The 15,781-nt window shown below is 36.1% G+C and overlaps 2 protein-coding genes across 2 annotated transcripts in view; one reads left to right on the plus strand and one right to left on the minus strand.

The window, feature by feature from the left end:
• valopa (vertebrate ancient long opsin a) overlaps positions 1-15,781 on the plus strand; it is a 164,664-nt gene that overhangs the window by 130,216 nt on the left and 18,667 nt on the right. The gene's annotated exons all lie outside the window — the stretch shown is intronic.
• LOC120540091 (coiled-coil domain-containing protein 114-like) overlaps positions 4,260-15,781 on the minus strand; it is an 84,212-nt gene continuing 72,690 nt past the window's right edge. The window contains exons 7-8 of the mRNA XM_039770580.1: positions 11,592-11,667; positions 4,260-5,835 (exon numbers count right to left, since the gene is read on the minus strand). Coding sequence (XP_039626514.1) covers positions 5,755-5,835; positions 11,592-11,667 — 157 coding nt within the window. The 3' untranslated portion in view covers positions 4,260-5,754. The remainder of the gene's footprint in view (positions 5,836-11,591; positions 11,668-15,781) is intronic.

Here is a 15,781-nt window from a genome sequence, read left to right on the forward strand (position 1 = left end):
CTAGAATGGATGCTCGTTTGGTTTGTCTTCATTAGAGTTTACAACACCACAGTTGAAAAGTGGAGTGCAGGATGGGTGGTCTTTCCCCAGAGTGGATCATATAACCAAGATATGAGCCATAAAGTACACTCTCAGAGCAGTGCAGAGCATGTATTATTAGCATAATGTTAATACATATAGACAAATAAAAAATATATTGACAAAAAAATACTGTTATACAGCATATTAAGACAGTCAATTTCCCCATGAGGGAGGAAGAGGAACCGTGCTCCAAGGTTGGATTGTTCCCTGCTGAGCACTACGGAGAACTAGGAAGCAGTGAGCCAGTGAGGGTGTATAGAAGACAGAGGGCCAGCTCCAATGGTTAGGATTTAGACCAGCGTTTCTCAACCTTTACGTACTTGCGACCCGAGGTTTCATAACAGTTTTAATCGCGCCCCCTAACATTTTTTTGAAAGGAGCCCACTAATACCAATTTGTTCTTTTTTCATTATTCATATATCATAGATGTATATTTTATTATACCTACTTAACTTTTATCGACATTTATCTAACTCTATATTTATTTTTTTAGTATCAAAATGTAGTTTAAGTTAATTTGTTTTGGTTTCAATAGATGTATTTTTCATATTTTCGATTCTTGTTTTCTTTTTTTCACATCTTTGCGCCCCTTATACTGTCAGCTTATACTGCAGAAAGTACAAAGACAAATTAAGTCATTGACAAGACCTGGGGCCATATACATAACGCTGTGCGTAGAATTCGCACTATAACATGATGTAAGCACAAAAGCCGAAATGGGCTTACACACAAAAAATTCCAGATGCAGGAATCTGTGCGTTCGCCATCTTCCATGCTCTTCTGCTACATAAATCTCGATCAGCATGAAAAGTAACGCTCGTGCACACGCCTGCTGTCCTGCCCCAACACCTCCCAGAATTACGCCTCTTTGAATGTGCAAATCAATATAAATAGCCCTTAAGCTCAGCGTTTTGTGAAAAGACAGTGGGAAAAGCATGGGGGAAAATATAAGAATTTCAGCGAATACTAAATGGAGGCAAGGAAAAACATATTATTTGTTCAAATAAACCATGGTATAATCAACAAAAGGAAGTTGATCGAGTGACATAGTGTGTCGGAGAAACAGTCTGGACAACCGAGCGCAGAAATTGCGTACGACAGAGTATGAGGTACCGTGGAAATGAGCATGTCTTTACACCAAGTTTAGTTTTTATACATCGAGTTTTGAATGTGGAAACTTACTCAACATTTCTGTGTGTACGCACCATTTGTACATGAGGCCCCTGGTCAGGAGTGTTTGAGCCACTGTGCTTAATCTGGCTATGTGTCAGCTGTGTATGTGAGCAAAAAAAGCAGATTTATAAGATACATTTGCACAGAGCACAGTGACATATTAAACTTATGCTTACACACTAAAGGAAAATCTCAAAAAATATCAAAATACCCTTTCTTAGCAGATACTGTCCTAGATGTGCCATCCTGCCAAAGATTAGTTTTTTTAACTTAATGGGTTTTTGTGTTTTTTATTAGACATTTATCATGCAAACATTGAACTTTCTTTTAGTTCTGTTGCTGCCTTTCTGATACTTTTGTAAATAGCTCAGCTCTGTTGCTATTTTATAATAAACAGACATTTAAATGGAGCTCTTCGTTAGCTACTGAACACTTGGAAAACAGCACTCTGTCTGCAGAAAGAAATCGTTTTCTTTGAATTTTCGATTAAAGATATACAGTGTAATTAGCACCTAAAGTAAAGAAGCCATCATGAAATGATCCTCCTTGACTGAATGAAGACTGCATTAGCCTATCCGATTGACTAGTTCTTTTTATTGCATATTTTTGCTGTTATTGGTTTTGATTTAATTAAGCATAATTGAAAGTTTCAAACAATATCTTTGTCTGATTGTTATTCGTGTAGCTGAGAAGCTAGACTGTTCATTCCTTTCTAGCTGCAGCCCCTTAAGGGAATGAGGAGGCACTCTTGTGAAACTGTCTTTGGTGGTCAACTGGATTGAAGTAAAGGTTTATAAGTAAAGACAGTCCCAGTCAGCGAGTAGCCTGCCGTTAGAGGTCCCTAGGGTTGAATATTTAGGACACGATATGGACAGTAAGACAGCTAAGAGGTTTCATGTAATAGTTGTAATAACTAGTTTTGTCATTTATTCCTTTCTTTCTTTCATTGCACCAAACAAAATTATTGTAAAATTATAAGAACGTGCCACCACATCCTGGCATTTTAATCCCTACCTCAGAACCCTGGAAGACACACACTGCCACCTCACAACTGTTGGCCTGCTCAACTCTGGGATTTTTAAAAATGCAAGTCTCAGTAGCCTTCCACCTCCCAAACTTGTGCTCACTCTTAACACCATTTGAGCACTGAGAGCACCCAGCTAAAGAAAAGAAAGCAAAAGTCCAAATACACTATATGGGCAAAAGTGTTGGGATGCCAGACCATTACACCAACATGGTCTTTAACGACATTACATTCCAATACATAATATGGAATTGCTCCCTCCTTTAGATGAGATGAGATTTTGGGGTATTTCTGTGGGAATTTGTGCCTGTTCATTCTGTTGAACATTTATGAGGTCAGGCACTAATGTTATAAAAGAAAGCCAGTCTCACAATCTCCATTCCAGTTCATTCCAAAGGTATTCAGTGAGGTTGAGGTCAGGCCTCTGTGCGGGCCAGTCAAGTTCTTCCACACCGACCTCATCCAACTATGTCTTTATGGACCTTGCTTTGTGCACTGGAAACAGTCATGCTGCAAAAGAAAAGAGCCTTTCCCAAAACTGTCTCCACAAAGATGGAAGCATAGCATTGTCCAAAATCTCTTGGAATGCTGAAGCATTAAGATTGTAGCACCATGTAGTAAGACAGTAAAGGTCTCCTGGAATCCTCCAAACCCAAACTTGCCCATCTGACAGCCAAACAGAGAAGAATGATTAATCACTACTTAGAACACATTTCCACTGCTCCACAGTCCAGTGGTGGTGTGCTTTACTCCACTCCATCCTGCTCTTGGTGTCGTAATGTAAGGCTTGCATGCAGCTGCTTGGCCATTGAAACCCATTCGATTAAGTTTTTATACTTATATTAATGCCAGAGGAAATGTGGAACTCTTCAGCTATGGAATGAGCAGAGCGTTGGCGACTTCTATGCACTATACACCTTAGCAGTCGTTGATCCCACTCTGTGACTTTACAAAGTGGACTTCCAGTTAATGGCTAAGTTTCTGTTGTTCCTAAATGCTTGCACTTTCAATAATACCTCCTTATAGTTGACCGTGGAATATCCAGCAGGGATAAAATTTAATGAACCGTCTTATTGCAAAGGTAGCATCCTATCACGGTGCCACGCTTGAAGTCACTTGCTCTTCAGAATAACCCATTTTGTTTCACAAATGTTTGTAAATGGAGACTGGGTGGCTAGGTGGATGCTTGGCCTTATAAGTCTGTGGCCATTGGGTCTGATTGAAACACCTGAATTCAATAATTAAGAGGTGTGATCCAATACTTTTGTCCATATAGTGTATGTCTAAACAACCAGGATGCCTGGGAAGGAAGTGTCATTTCCTACTTAGAGTGACCCACCGAATGGAGCTCCATGGAAGGTTTTGACAACCTAAAGAAAGCTTTTTATTTTTTTATTGTGTCCGAGTGGCCATTTCCTTTGTTTAAAGGCGTGATGTTTTGTTTGGACCTTCCTAATAAACAGGATAACCCGGTTAATGTCTGAACTTTTCATTGTTGCTCAACCTGCCATTCCTGCACCCTGATGTGAACTATATTCAGCATGATTCCTTTATACAAGCAAAGTATAAAATTATCATTTTTTATATCTATGGTGGTTATTTTGTGGTTTTAAGGCATTGCTGTAAGTGGAACAAACTTTCCATGGTGCTTTCCTTAACATTAATCCTCGGTGATTTATGGAGTTAATGCTTTCTGTTGGGCAGAGAGGTAAAAAGTGAGATAATAAAATAAAATAATACAATTTTACACTTTCTGACAGATATGCCTACAAATGATGTTATAAACGTTGTACCCAACAGGTACCAATTCAACAAAAATGCCAGAAATCCTTTAAAACATTTTAACTTTATTTTTCAAAAGAATAATGTAAACAAGTGCAATCAGAATCTTACAAGTTACACTCCTGAAAAACTGTATTAATTTGTAAGTGAATCAATTGTGAAATTATATGAAATAAACATAATAAGAATTTGCATTGAAAGAACTTTTCATATTTTTATTTAAAATCAATACCTGTGAGTAATTTACAAGCTGGAACAAAACGATGAGCTTTTAGGTGAAAAACAGATGTTTTCAGCTACAGCAGTGAATTTTAGAATTTGTACTGCAAAACAGTCCTGACTGCAGCCTTCAGAGAGCTGCTTCCTGTATTTTTAATACTCTGAGTTTATTATAAAAAACTGTTATTAATGTATAGCATTGGCCACGAATGACATGTAATTAAATTCAGAGGTTATGATATACACTCAGCACGTATTCCTAATAATACACTAAGAAAAGAAACAGTAAGGTCCTATAGGAATTGCTGCACTCAGCATAAATCAGCAGTGCTGATACAGGTTTTAAAACAATGGCACCTTATTATGTTGGAATAAAATCTATCAATTATGAAAGGTAACACTGTATTGTGGTTCCTGCAAAAATAAATAGTGTAAATGAATAAAAAAACTGCATACATTAAGGGATTATGTAAACACATTGCTTTACTAGGCATCACATTTTCTCTTTCAAGCTCATTTAATATTTAAGTAAATATAAAATGCCTCAATCCATTTGTTAAATTATTTTATCCTATTCTAATTTAGCGTGGAGCCAGGCCTTATTCAGGAAACAGGTATAAGGCCATGTCCTTACAATTAGATTTTTTTTGCTTTTGATGTCAGAACATATTATAATTAGATTATATTGACAGTGATATGAATTTGAAGTATCAGCATTACATTGAATTCTGCACACGTAAATCTAATTTAAATTCAGGAGTCGATCTTTACAGATTTTTGGATTCTAAGAATGAGTGGAAGAGTATACATGATTTTCAAAAGACTGTAGAAAAACTGATTTTTTTTTTTAATTTTTGAGATACAGTTTCAAAAACTTATAAAACTTATAAATTATTTAATTAAAAACTAAAGTTTTTTTTACAAACTGTCATTACTGTCATTGAGGTGCCAGCTACAGAAGTAAGGACTTCATAGTAGCCTTGAAGTAATTTTTTGAATAGCTGTATTACATAAGAAATATATTTTAGCAACTAAAATCTAATCCTCTGATTTAAAGTCCAACATGTTCAAGTCCAGTAAGGTTTGGCAACTCTTCCTTTGCAATTTCTGAAAAGTCAGCATAAAATGTGAAGCATTTTTCAGTGTCAGTTGCAAATAAATTATTCTGTTAGTTTGTGCAACCTCACTAGCTTCAAATCTGATGTCAGTATTGTTTCAAAAGCAAAATATTGTGATTGAATTCCTCAAGACAATGTACTGTATTTCTGAGAATAAAAAATATGAAAAATCATGTCTATGCACACAACATGCAACATGTATGTTCTCACAACTGATATGCAAGGTCAAATACTGCTTTCAAATGGAAATAAAAATGAGGCAACAGAACTACAGATATCATTTCATTAAGAAAAAATGAAAAACTTGCAGCATCATATAACATCAGCCTTTTAGAGATATGGTAAGACATTAAAGATTTAGTTGGCTTTAGGCTTGCTCAGTTTTTCATTGAAGGGTTTTCCTAACTTGTCTGTAGATCTTCCTTCTTTGGTCTGGATCTGTTAAATTAAACAAGAAAAGTAAAGCAATTTTAACTTCTGGCTTTTAATTTGTTGGAGACACGCACAGAGTTTGAAAACAAAACAACTAGAACTTTCTTTTTTAAAATCCTGATGAACATGAATTAAATATAGAAGCACAAATCTATTTATCCATCCTTGTCCAAGAACAGAAAGAGTGCCAACAACTAATTTAAAATCTGAGTTGTACTGACATTAGTTATCATTATGTTTCTGCACCCACTCTTTGGGGTTTGGGAGGAAAACTGGACTATCCTCACAGACACAGTAAATTTAAAATACCTACACCAGGGGTGGTGAACTCCAGGCCTGGAGGGCCGCAGTGGCTGCAGGTTTTCATCCTAATCCTTTTCCTAATCAGCGAGTAGTTTTCATTGCTAATTAACTCCTTTTCCCTTCATTTTAATAGCCCTGTTTTTAAGGATTCAGTCCTCTGAATTGATTCGTTTCCTAATTAAATGGCAGCCAAACAGAAATGAGATGGGAAACGAGCCAGTAGATGACCAGTTAAACTGGAACATCAAACTCCAGCTAATTTCACTCCAACCAGTTTCTTAATGAGAAGCCAATTCTTGCTATTGATTAGAGCCGTTATTGAATATCATTACTTGTTGCTTCTCTCATTCTGCCACAGCAGACTGTTTTTTCTAAGACCACCATCAAGATGTTTTGGTGACCTGAGCAGACCAACATGACCGAGACCTTCACCTTTCTTTATTTTTAGGTTAGAAGCTTGTTTTGTGTCTCACTATTGCTTGGCTACTCATTAAGGAAAAAGAAAGAACTAAGGCAGGGGTTCTCAACGTCGGTCCTGGGGACCCCCTGTGGCTGCAGGTTTTTGTTCCAACCAGCTTCTGTTTTTAATTGAACTCCTGGGCTAATTAAGTGAACTGATATGTCCCAAGTTCTGTGTTTAAGGAACAATATATTAATTAGAAAACTAAGTTTGCTAAAAAAATAAAATATTAAAATGTACCAAGCAGTTATATAGAAATAATGTATTTATTTTTCTTTTTAACAGTATTTTCATCTCAATTTTCATTCTACTTTTCAAGGTGTTTTAATTGCTTAATTAATCCATTATTTACTAATTAGTGAGCCTGACTCTAAAGTTGCTGCAGCCTTCGATTATTCAGTGTTGTTTGCCTGGGTGTCTGCTCTGCTCGTTTTAAGTTGTCATTATTAAGATACAATGAAGGGGGAAAAACTGCACAGAGAAAGGGCAAAGTATAATGAAATCAACAAAAGAGAGTTAAACATTTAAATCTATAGCAATAGCAGACATATTTATAAATGTTTTATAAATGTAAAAATCATGCTGCTATGCTTTTCTGAATGTCAAATAAAAGAAAAAAAATCCCAGCTAATTAAATGAGCTCAGTGTTATAAGGTGTTGTCACTGATTAGGAATCTGGTTGGAACAAAAACCTGCAGCCATAGCGGGTCCCCAGGACCGACGTTGAGAACCCCTGAACTAAGGGGTCTGAGTCACTTCAATTAAAACAAAGGCAAAACAAGTTAATCAGCAGCAAAAACGGCTCACTAATTACGAAGATGGTTAGAATGAAAACCTGTAGCCATTGCGGTCCTCATGGACCGGAGTTCAACACCCCTGGCCTACATGCTTATTATACTACTGCTAACATATGAATCTAATGATGCAACAGACGATTTCTAATCATTTATTAACTGATTTGTTAGGAGAACATGTGGCCCATTATACTGATTAATGAAATTAACTATAAAAGTGACAATTATACAGTGTTTTCACCTTAATGATCTAAAGCTCTCTATTTAGGATAAAAATATGCAAGAGGGACTTTAAGAACGTGTGACTTTTACCCTCTTCATATAAAGAACTGGACTGATTGTTTGGCTTCGCACACTGTTACAACAAATTTGCTACATCTTTAGTCCCTTCATTGAAACTGAACATCTCCTTAAATAATAAATCAATACATTAAACTGGATTTAGGAAATCAAGAAGTCTTTTGTAAATGACCCTGTTCCCCCATCTGAAATTAAAATGAATGCAATTTTTATCAAATTTAATTACACAGTAGGAAATTATGAAATGCCAGTAAGGAGTCCTCTAGGAATGGGAACATTGACTCAAGGACAGTGTTCATTCATTTCTTATTTTGGCATTCTGCATGTCAGTTGTACAATATCTATAAAAGCCAAACATGTTTAAGCCAAGTTCATTCAATTTATTTTTGTTCTTTTCCTAAGAATTTCACAGGATAAAAACTACGGTGGAAGATTAATCTGATAATTGATTTATAGGACACCTAGTAAATAACACCATTCTCACCAGGTTAATTTTTTCCTCCAGGATACAATAAGTTAGGTCTTTATAAAGCATTTCTTGCTTAATCCCTTGATAACTAGGCGTCATTTTAGATATGCTTCAAATTTGGAAAAGATTGAGCAGCATGTTGGAACATATGACACATACCTTCTGCCAAAAGATTTGAATCACCGGCCTGCTTCATGTCGCTTCCCTAGATTCTATAACTGATTTGGCATAAACAAAAGGGACATACCACCACTGTCTATAAGTAGGGTTTCACCACTTCTCGAAATCTGACTTCTAAGAGCATGTTTGGGGATTTGATGGCATACAATACAAACAATACAATAGAATTTATTTTTGTATAGCCCAAAATCACACAAGAAGTGCCACAATGGGCTTTAACAGGCCCTGACTCTCAACAGCCCCCCAGCCTTCACTCTCTAAGAAGACAAGAAAAAAATTTTAAAAAAAAAACCTATTAGAGAAAAAAATGGAAAAAAACTTTGGGACAGGCATTTCTAAGAGAGACCCCTTTCCAGGTAGGCTGGGCGTGCAGTGGGAGTCAAAGAGAAGGAGGTAAATACAACACAATACACAGAAGAGGACACAAGTCATCCTCAATACAGTATAATAATAAAATAAAAATGTTACAAATACAGAGAAGAATTTAACAGTAGATGAAATAACATAATAGGATTTGGATCATATCAGTTGAAAGGTCATTAGGTCAATAGTTCATTTAGCTGCTGTTATTTTTTTTAGCCTGCTTTCTGTTATCTTAAAGAAAATATAGCAAGTCTGTATTCAGGGTACCATCTGCTAATAAATGATCAACCATCACTTACATCAAACCTAACGCACATTGTGTTGAAAGAAGTGCTTTTAGGATTACAGTTAGCACTTATCCTTTCCAGTGCCAAATGTTTTTTTATATTGCAGTTGTATTGGTATGCCTACAGTGAAACTTCTGACTAGAAGAATGAAATCTCTACGGGGGAAAAAAAACTGCAGAGCAATTGTCTCAGTGTTGCAACCTGTTACAAGACAGACGGCATTAAACTGTGCTTCCTGTTCTGGAGTTGAAATTTTGTTGACCAAACAACTTTGACATTGCATAACAAAGAGCAAAGTTCCAGTTGTTTATTTAAATCTGTATCATGCTGCTTTTTCCTTGTTTTTCCATGCAACCACCTTCTTATAGAGAAATAGGCCATGATGATCAGAAGAAGAGCTGTTGTTAGATTTTACAATGACTCCCATTCAAGCCTTGATGATTGGTTCTATGAAAATACTTGGGTAGTACAGTAGGGATTAGCTTCCTTGACATGGCCTGGCTATCCTATTTAGGCAAACTAGGCAGTCACAGAAGGTGACACAATTTGAGGAAGACGGACCCTGATTTTTAAACATGCAAACTTAATACAATTCTCAGACTTCCTTTAACTCTTACTTTAGCACTGTGTTACTTTCAACAGTTTTGTGCTTTATCTTATTTTTCTTTCCTTATTTGATGTAGATTTTGGATACATACATACATATACTTTTCTTTCTGCTGCCATTGCAAGCAGCTTTATAAGGATCATTAATGTGCCTGTTATGAATCAATATAAAGGACTAACATATGCTACAAGACATCCTTGAATTTCTGCCTAATCAATGAACAAGTGATCTTATGCTTTATAACTATGGGATTTTTAAAATTGCATATTAGCTTTGCATGTTATACAGGTTTATTATTACTGTAGTTATTAGTATTCTATATTAAGATGACTGTAAATAGCCTGGGCGGCACGGTGGCGCAGTGGTAGCGCTGCTGCCTCACAGTTAGGAGACCTGGGTTTGCTTCCCGGGTCCTCCCTGCGTGGAGTTTGCATGTTCTCCCCGTGTTTGCATGGGTTTCCTCCAGGCGCTCCGGTTTCCTCCCACAGTCCAAAGACATGCAGGTTAGGTGGATTGGCGATTCTAAATTGGCCCTAGTGTGTGCTGGGTGTGTTTGTGTGTGTCCTGCGGTGGGTTGGCACCCTGCCCAGGATTGACTCCGGCAGACCCTCATGACCCTGTAGTTAGGATTCAGGGGGTTGGAAAATGGATGGATGGATGGATAAATAGCCTGTGAAAATTATAAAAAAAAAAAAACCTATACAGCATTTCAGTTATATAAATATAGGGGAGAGCGAACCACCCAAACAATGGATTAAAAAAAAGGTTTCTAAGATCACAAAGATGAAGTAAAAATAAAAAAAAACAAAAAAAAACAGATTTAAGTTTCAGTGGTTTGTATTTTTATAACTTTTATTAAATGTTATTATTTACTTTTTTAAAAATGGCATCCAAATTTTAAAATTAAACTACTATCAAACAATTCAAATATTTTATTATTATATGTATGTATTATTATATTTGTGTTTAAACAGTTTTAATAAAGAATAGATCTAAAACATCAAATTTACATTCATTTACCCAGTATCTATAGTAAACTGATCAACATCAGTAAACTGATTGACATCAATAATCAAGAATTGTTCACATAAATTAAAAAAGAACCACATATTTTCCTTTAGTCCAAATAAAATGCATCCTTGAATGTGAATATATTAATCAGTTCATAATCTATTTAAACTACCAGATTAGAAACACTATTCCATTTTGTCTGTATATGTTCTTGCTCTATGATGACCCTGGCAGCAGCATGTGACTAGACTAAGCTTTGCTTCTTTCAACATTTACTTTAATGTTGATTTTTGTTAGTTCTAGCATAAAGGGTTTCTGACTTTTAGAGTATTTACACTTCTTCTCCAACCCATAATGCCATTATGTTTAACTTTTAACTGGGTTTAATTACCTCAATCATAGAGAGAGAAGACAGCCTGTAGCAAATATATATGAATTATTCTTACAATACAAAGAGAAGATCCACAGACTTAGGAAGTTTTAGATTAAATATACCTCTAAAACTTAATGTAAAAGCTTTATTATGCACATTATTCATAGCTTTGCTTTATTTTTGTGTTTTATTTTATTAAACAATTTTATTAAACATATTCAAAAATCATAGATATTTTAAAAGAAGAACAGTGTCGTTAAAGAGTTACTGTACAAGAAATGATCTGTGTTCAGTCTACTGTAATGAGTTTTTGTATAACACATTAAATCTGGCTCAGTGTATTTTCAGTAGGATAAAAGAAATAATTAGTAACACTGGTTATGTGCATTTGACTATTTATTCCCCTAGGAGACAGTATTACTTAATCTTTCATAGAACCCAAAACAAAGAGTCCCTTGTGGTAGTAATTGAGTGGAAAGGCTGTACAAATTGGAGAATATATGGCAAAATTCATCCTAAAAAGTAAACATGCTTGCAAAATCCCAGAATACATATGAGGAATTGAGAATAAGAAGAAAACAAATAAATTTAAATAGGTAGGGGGGCTATACTTACTGATTTTAATGCTTTTAGTTGCAATTCTGTTTTAGACAAGGGTCGTATGTCTTCCTTACTGTCTTCTTCTTCCTCACTGTTCACAAGGAAAATGTAATAAATCAAAATACAGAAATATGCCAGCTGATGTGTTTTTTATAATATAAACTAAAATCATTAACATATTAGGTCTCTGATGTATATCAAACATCTTCTGCTTTGGTGTATACTGTACATTTAGGTTAGAAAAGAATGAAACACTTAAGTAAATCAGAATTAAAAATTGCATTGAAAGCAGATATTTCTGTGGTGTAGGCAACTGTGCTAAAAAGCCATGAGGCATTAGTGTATTCCATTATCTCCTGCGATTCTCACATGTCATCAGGTATCCTAAAGAGATTTCATAACTACAGTTGTAAAGTTTAACATGCTATCTGAATGGAAGTCATATTGTGCTTTCCGTTAAGAATCTAACATATAATTGTATTTTTTTCCCCTACTGTCTGCTTTTTTAGCTAATATATTCTCCTGTAATCGGTCACATTAACCACAAACTAAGCTTATATACTGCGGTGGGCTGGCGCCCTGCCCAGGAATTTGTTTCCTGCCTTGCACCCTGTGTAGGCTGGGACTGGCTCCAGCAGACCCCCGTGACCCTGTGTTAGGATATAGCGGGTTGGATGATGACTGACTGACTGACTAACTGACTAAGCTTATATATATAGAATCCAATATATGGAAATAATCTGTAGTGTCACATATGTAAATGACAATCCAATTTAAAATGAAGATGCTGCTTTTCAATCTCAACACATAGCTTATTTTTTACAGATTTACTAGCTTGTACTAAAACTGCGGTATGTCAGAATGAATACACAATATCATTATGTTGTATGTTGTCCATAATGTCTGACTCAAATCTGATTTTGTAGACTAACTATTGTGTTATCCACTTTTAGGCAGTTCATGTTTTACCTTTCACAAGTGTCATGAAGAAGACAGTTCCAAATCACACATAAAAATGAAAAATAAGAAGAAAGACCTTTATTAAGATATTTATGTCAGACAGTATTCCTGGGTGCTGTGTGAGTGATAGGAAGAATTTGCTGGTTGACATCAATCACAATAACACCCAATTGTGACACAAAAAGGCCAAACAAAAGTGAAAGATGTTGTTTGATCCTTTACGCTGTTTCAGTTGAGTTCTTGCCCTAAGTTTTTGCTTCTTCTGTAGCAAGCTTTTTTGCTTAAAGTAAAAGCCGTAACTCGGCACACATAATGTTTATAACAGAGATAATGGTCTGAGCTTTTATTGCCAGGCCAATAACCAATCTTCAAAGGTCTTTAAAGTGTCAATTTCCCACTTTTTTCCTTTTATTTTTCACCTGAGATTTCTAAATTGCATGACCTTTACACTTTAGAAGGGATATTTATGTCATGAAACATGCAGGACAGTATCTATATTATTTCTAAAAATAAAAGGTACACCTGTCACTACAAGAATTCAAAAAAGAATCATAGGAAAAATGCAAAAAAAAAAAACAAAAACAAGCCAATAATATTAGAAATCACTGAACAAAGCTGTTGTTGTTGTTTTTTTTTTTTAAATAATTTCTTGACTGTGGTATCTATAAAGTCCAACCAGCATTCTTAATTTCTTTACTGTATTGCAAATATTTGGTTAGTTTAAACCTTCATTTAATACACAGGTAATGAACTCATTGCCGGTATCATAAGAAGTACAAAAGTACAATAAAAGGAAATTGAACAGTTTAGAGGGGAATGTGAAGACTGTAATGGGGTCAGGAGTGAGACTATAGGGCAAAGGGACTGCCACAACACAAGGGTAGGGACCTGGTCTAAAAATAAGAAAAGAATACATTTATTGGCAGTATTGATGCTCATTCTTCATGCCAGAGCAGAAATTGAACTGCCACAAGAGGGTGGTATTTTTTTATATTTTTACCAAGTGCCTTGTGAAAAGTTATTCCAGAGGGATCAGGGCTCTAGAGTGCGACCTAATTTCTCAATGGTGCGACTAAAAAAAATCAAAGGTTGCACCGGTGCGACCAGCCGTTCGAGGGGGAAAAAAAACGAAACTCCGTGACTCTTAAATTAAGTCTCCCTGTTGTTCAACAACAGACACACATTAGGCCCATATCGTGGTCTAAACCAATCAGAGATAGTGAAGGGCGGATCCCCCCCGATTGGCCGTGGTCCAAATATTCCTGTACGTGTGTGTACGTTTGAAAAAAAATGTGATGCAGTCAGACAGAGAGACGTGAGTAGCCCATCAGGTAAACAGTGGATGTAGCCGCGGATTATGAGAGAAGATGAAAAGAACGATTGACAGCTTTTTCGTTAAGAATGTTAAGTTAGGGCCTGATCCGTCCGAAAATCATAACCAATGCTCTGACACGGAGCCATCAACCTCCCAAGTTATAGCAAGCCCTGGTTCGGAGACAGCATTAGATAATGAGCCACATACGATCGAGTCCGAGCCCACTGAAATTAAAAGGGGTAAAGTGTATACATTTCGAAAAGAGTGGCTTGACCAGTTTCCCTGGCTAAGATACAGTAAAGCCGATAATATAATGCACTGTATTTACTGTAAAGAGTGTGGGAAGACCATGGCCGGCAGTAGTGCATTTGTGACTGGTTCTAATACATTTAGAATTGAAACGCTGAAAAAGCACAATGCATCTATAAAACACATTACATGCCGCGATAAATGCATTGCTCAAGTGTCCCCTCTCCCTGCTGCCTTTCAGCGGCTGGCAGCAGCAAACAGATCATCAGACAAGGCCGAGATGATAATTAAGGTTAACGTTGCCTATAATATTGCAAAAGAAGAACTTCCCTTCACTAAATTCAAGTCCGAAATAATTCTTATGAAGAAAAATGGCTTGAACGTAAACCCGACGTACAGCAATGATGTCGCGTGCGCCCAATTTATAGGAGTCATCGCAGATACATTGAAAAAAAAGACGTCTGTGCAAATTGCGAACAGTGCGTACATGGCATTCCTGATCGACGGAGACACAGATATCGCCACAAAGGAATGCGTCATTGTGTACGGTCGTATCTTGCGGAGAGGAAGACCGGTGAATATACTTATTGGACACATTGAGGTCGAGCATGCTCATGCCCAAGTCTGGAAGATTTTGATGCTAGAGAGAGTGTGGCCAGCTGGTTTAGTCAAGGCCAAAGATCAAAAGGACAAACTACAGTTGGCCATCCGAGGGCATGTGACTGCAATGGAGGATAGTCCATAAGACATTGAGCCATGAGATGTTCAGTTTGAAGCCCTTAAAACACTTAATTTAGATTTTCTTTTTAGTTAATTTATTTTGAGATTTTTTAAGTTTAAATTTCAGCTCAGTAAAGCACTTTAAACACCAACACTGTAGTTTGTGTAGTTTTAAAAAACAGTACTGTATTGGTGAATGACATTCTAACATGCTATGAAGATTTTGACATCACTCTGCAAAAAATAATATTAATTCCTCATAGCAGACAAAGATTTTTCACTCACACCTCATTTAGTATTTTCTCAGAAAGAAAGAATTAATCTAAAACAACAAATTGATTACTTCTAATTCATTGGTACACAAATCGATTTCACATTGAAAAAATTTCTAAACTAGTAAAATGTGGAAATCCATGTTCCTCTTCTCAACAGATGGAAAAAAACACTTTATTTTGATTATTTTCTTGTGTTCACAAAACTTGTGTGTTTGCACATATTTGAAAACAGAGAAACGTTATGTGAAGTAAAATCAGAATTTAATGTCTCAATCACATTATGTAAAGAGACATATAGTTCTTCCATTGTCATGCCTAATTAGTCGATTTTGCAAGAGTATCGACATTAATCAAGACTAGATCCTGAAGAAAGTACCAGCTAACCACAGGGCTCAGTCCCTCACCTACACTCAATAATACCGGGCTAATGGTGATTAACCAATAAATCTCACACATTTATCTTTGGGATGTGGGACGAAAGCTGGGTGTACCAGGGAATAACCTAAAGTCCTCACGGACAGTGGTTAGGGCTGAGATTTGAAGAGAGGACTCTGGGGCTGTGAGGCAGCAGCATAACCACAGCTCCAACATGCTGTCTTGGAAATACAGCACATGCCTTCAAATGTGCATTTTCATTTGAATTACGCTGCCAAAAGCCTTATAAACTGTTTATGTGCCCTACATAA

The sequence above is a fragment of the Polypterus senegalus genome, chromosome 1 (assembly GCF_016835505.1).
Source record: "Polypterus senegalus isolate Bchr_013 chromosome 1, ASM1683550v1, whole genome shotgun sequence".
In the NCBI taxonomy this organism is placed as follows: Eukaryota; Metazoa; Chordata; class Cladistia; order Polypteriformes; family Polypteridae; genus Polypterus; species Polypterus senegalus.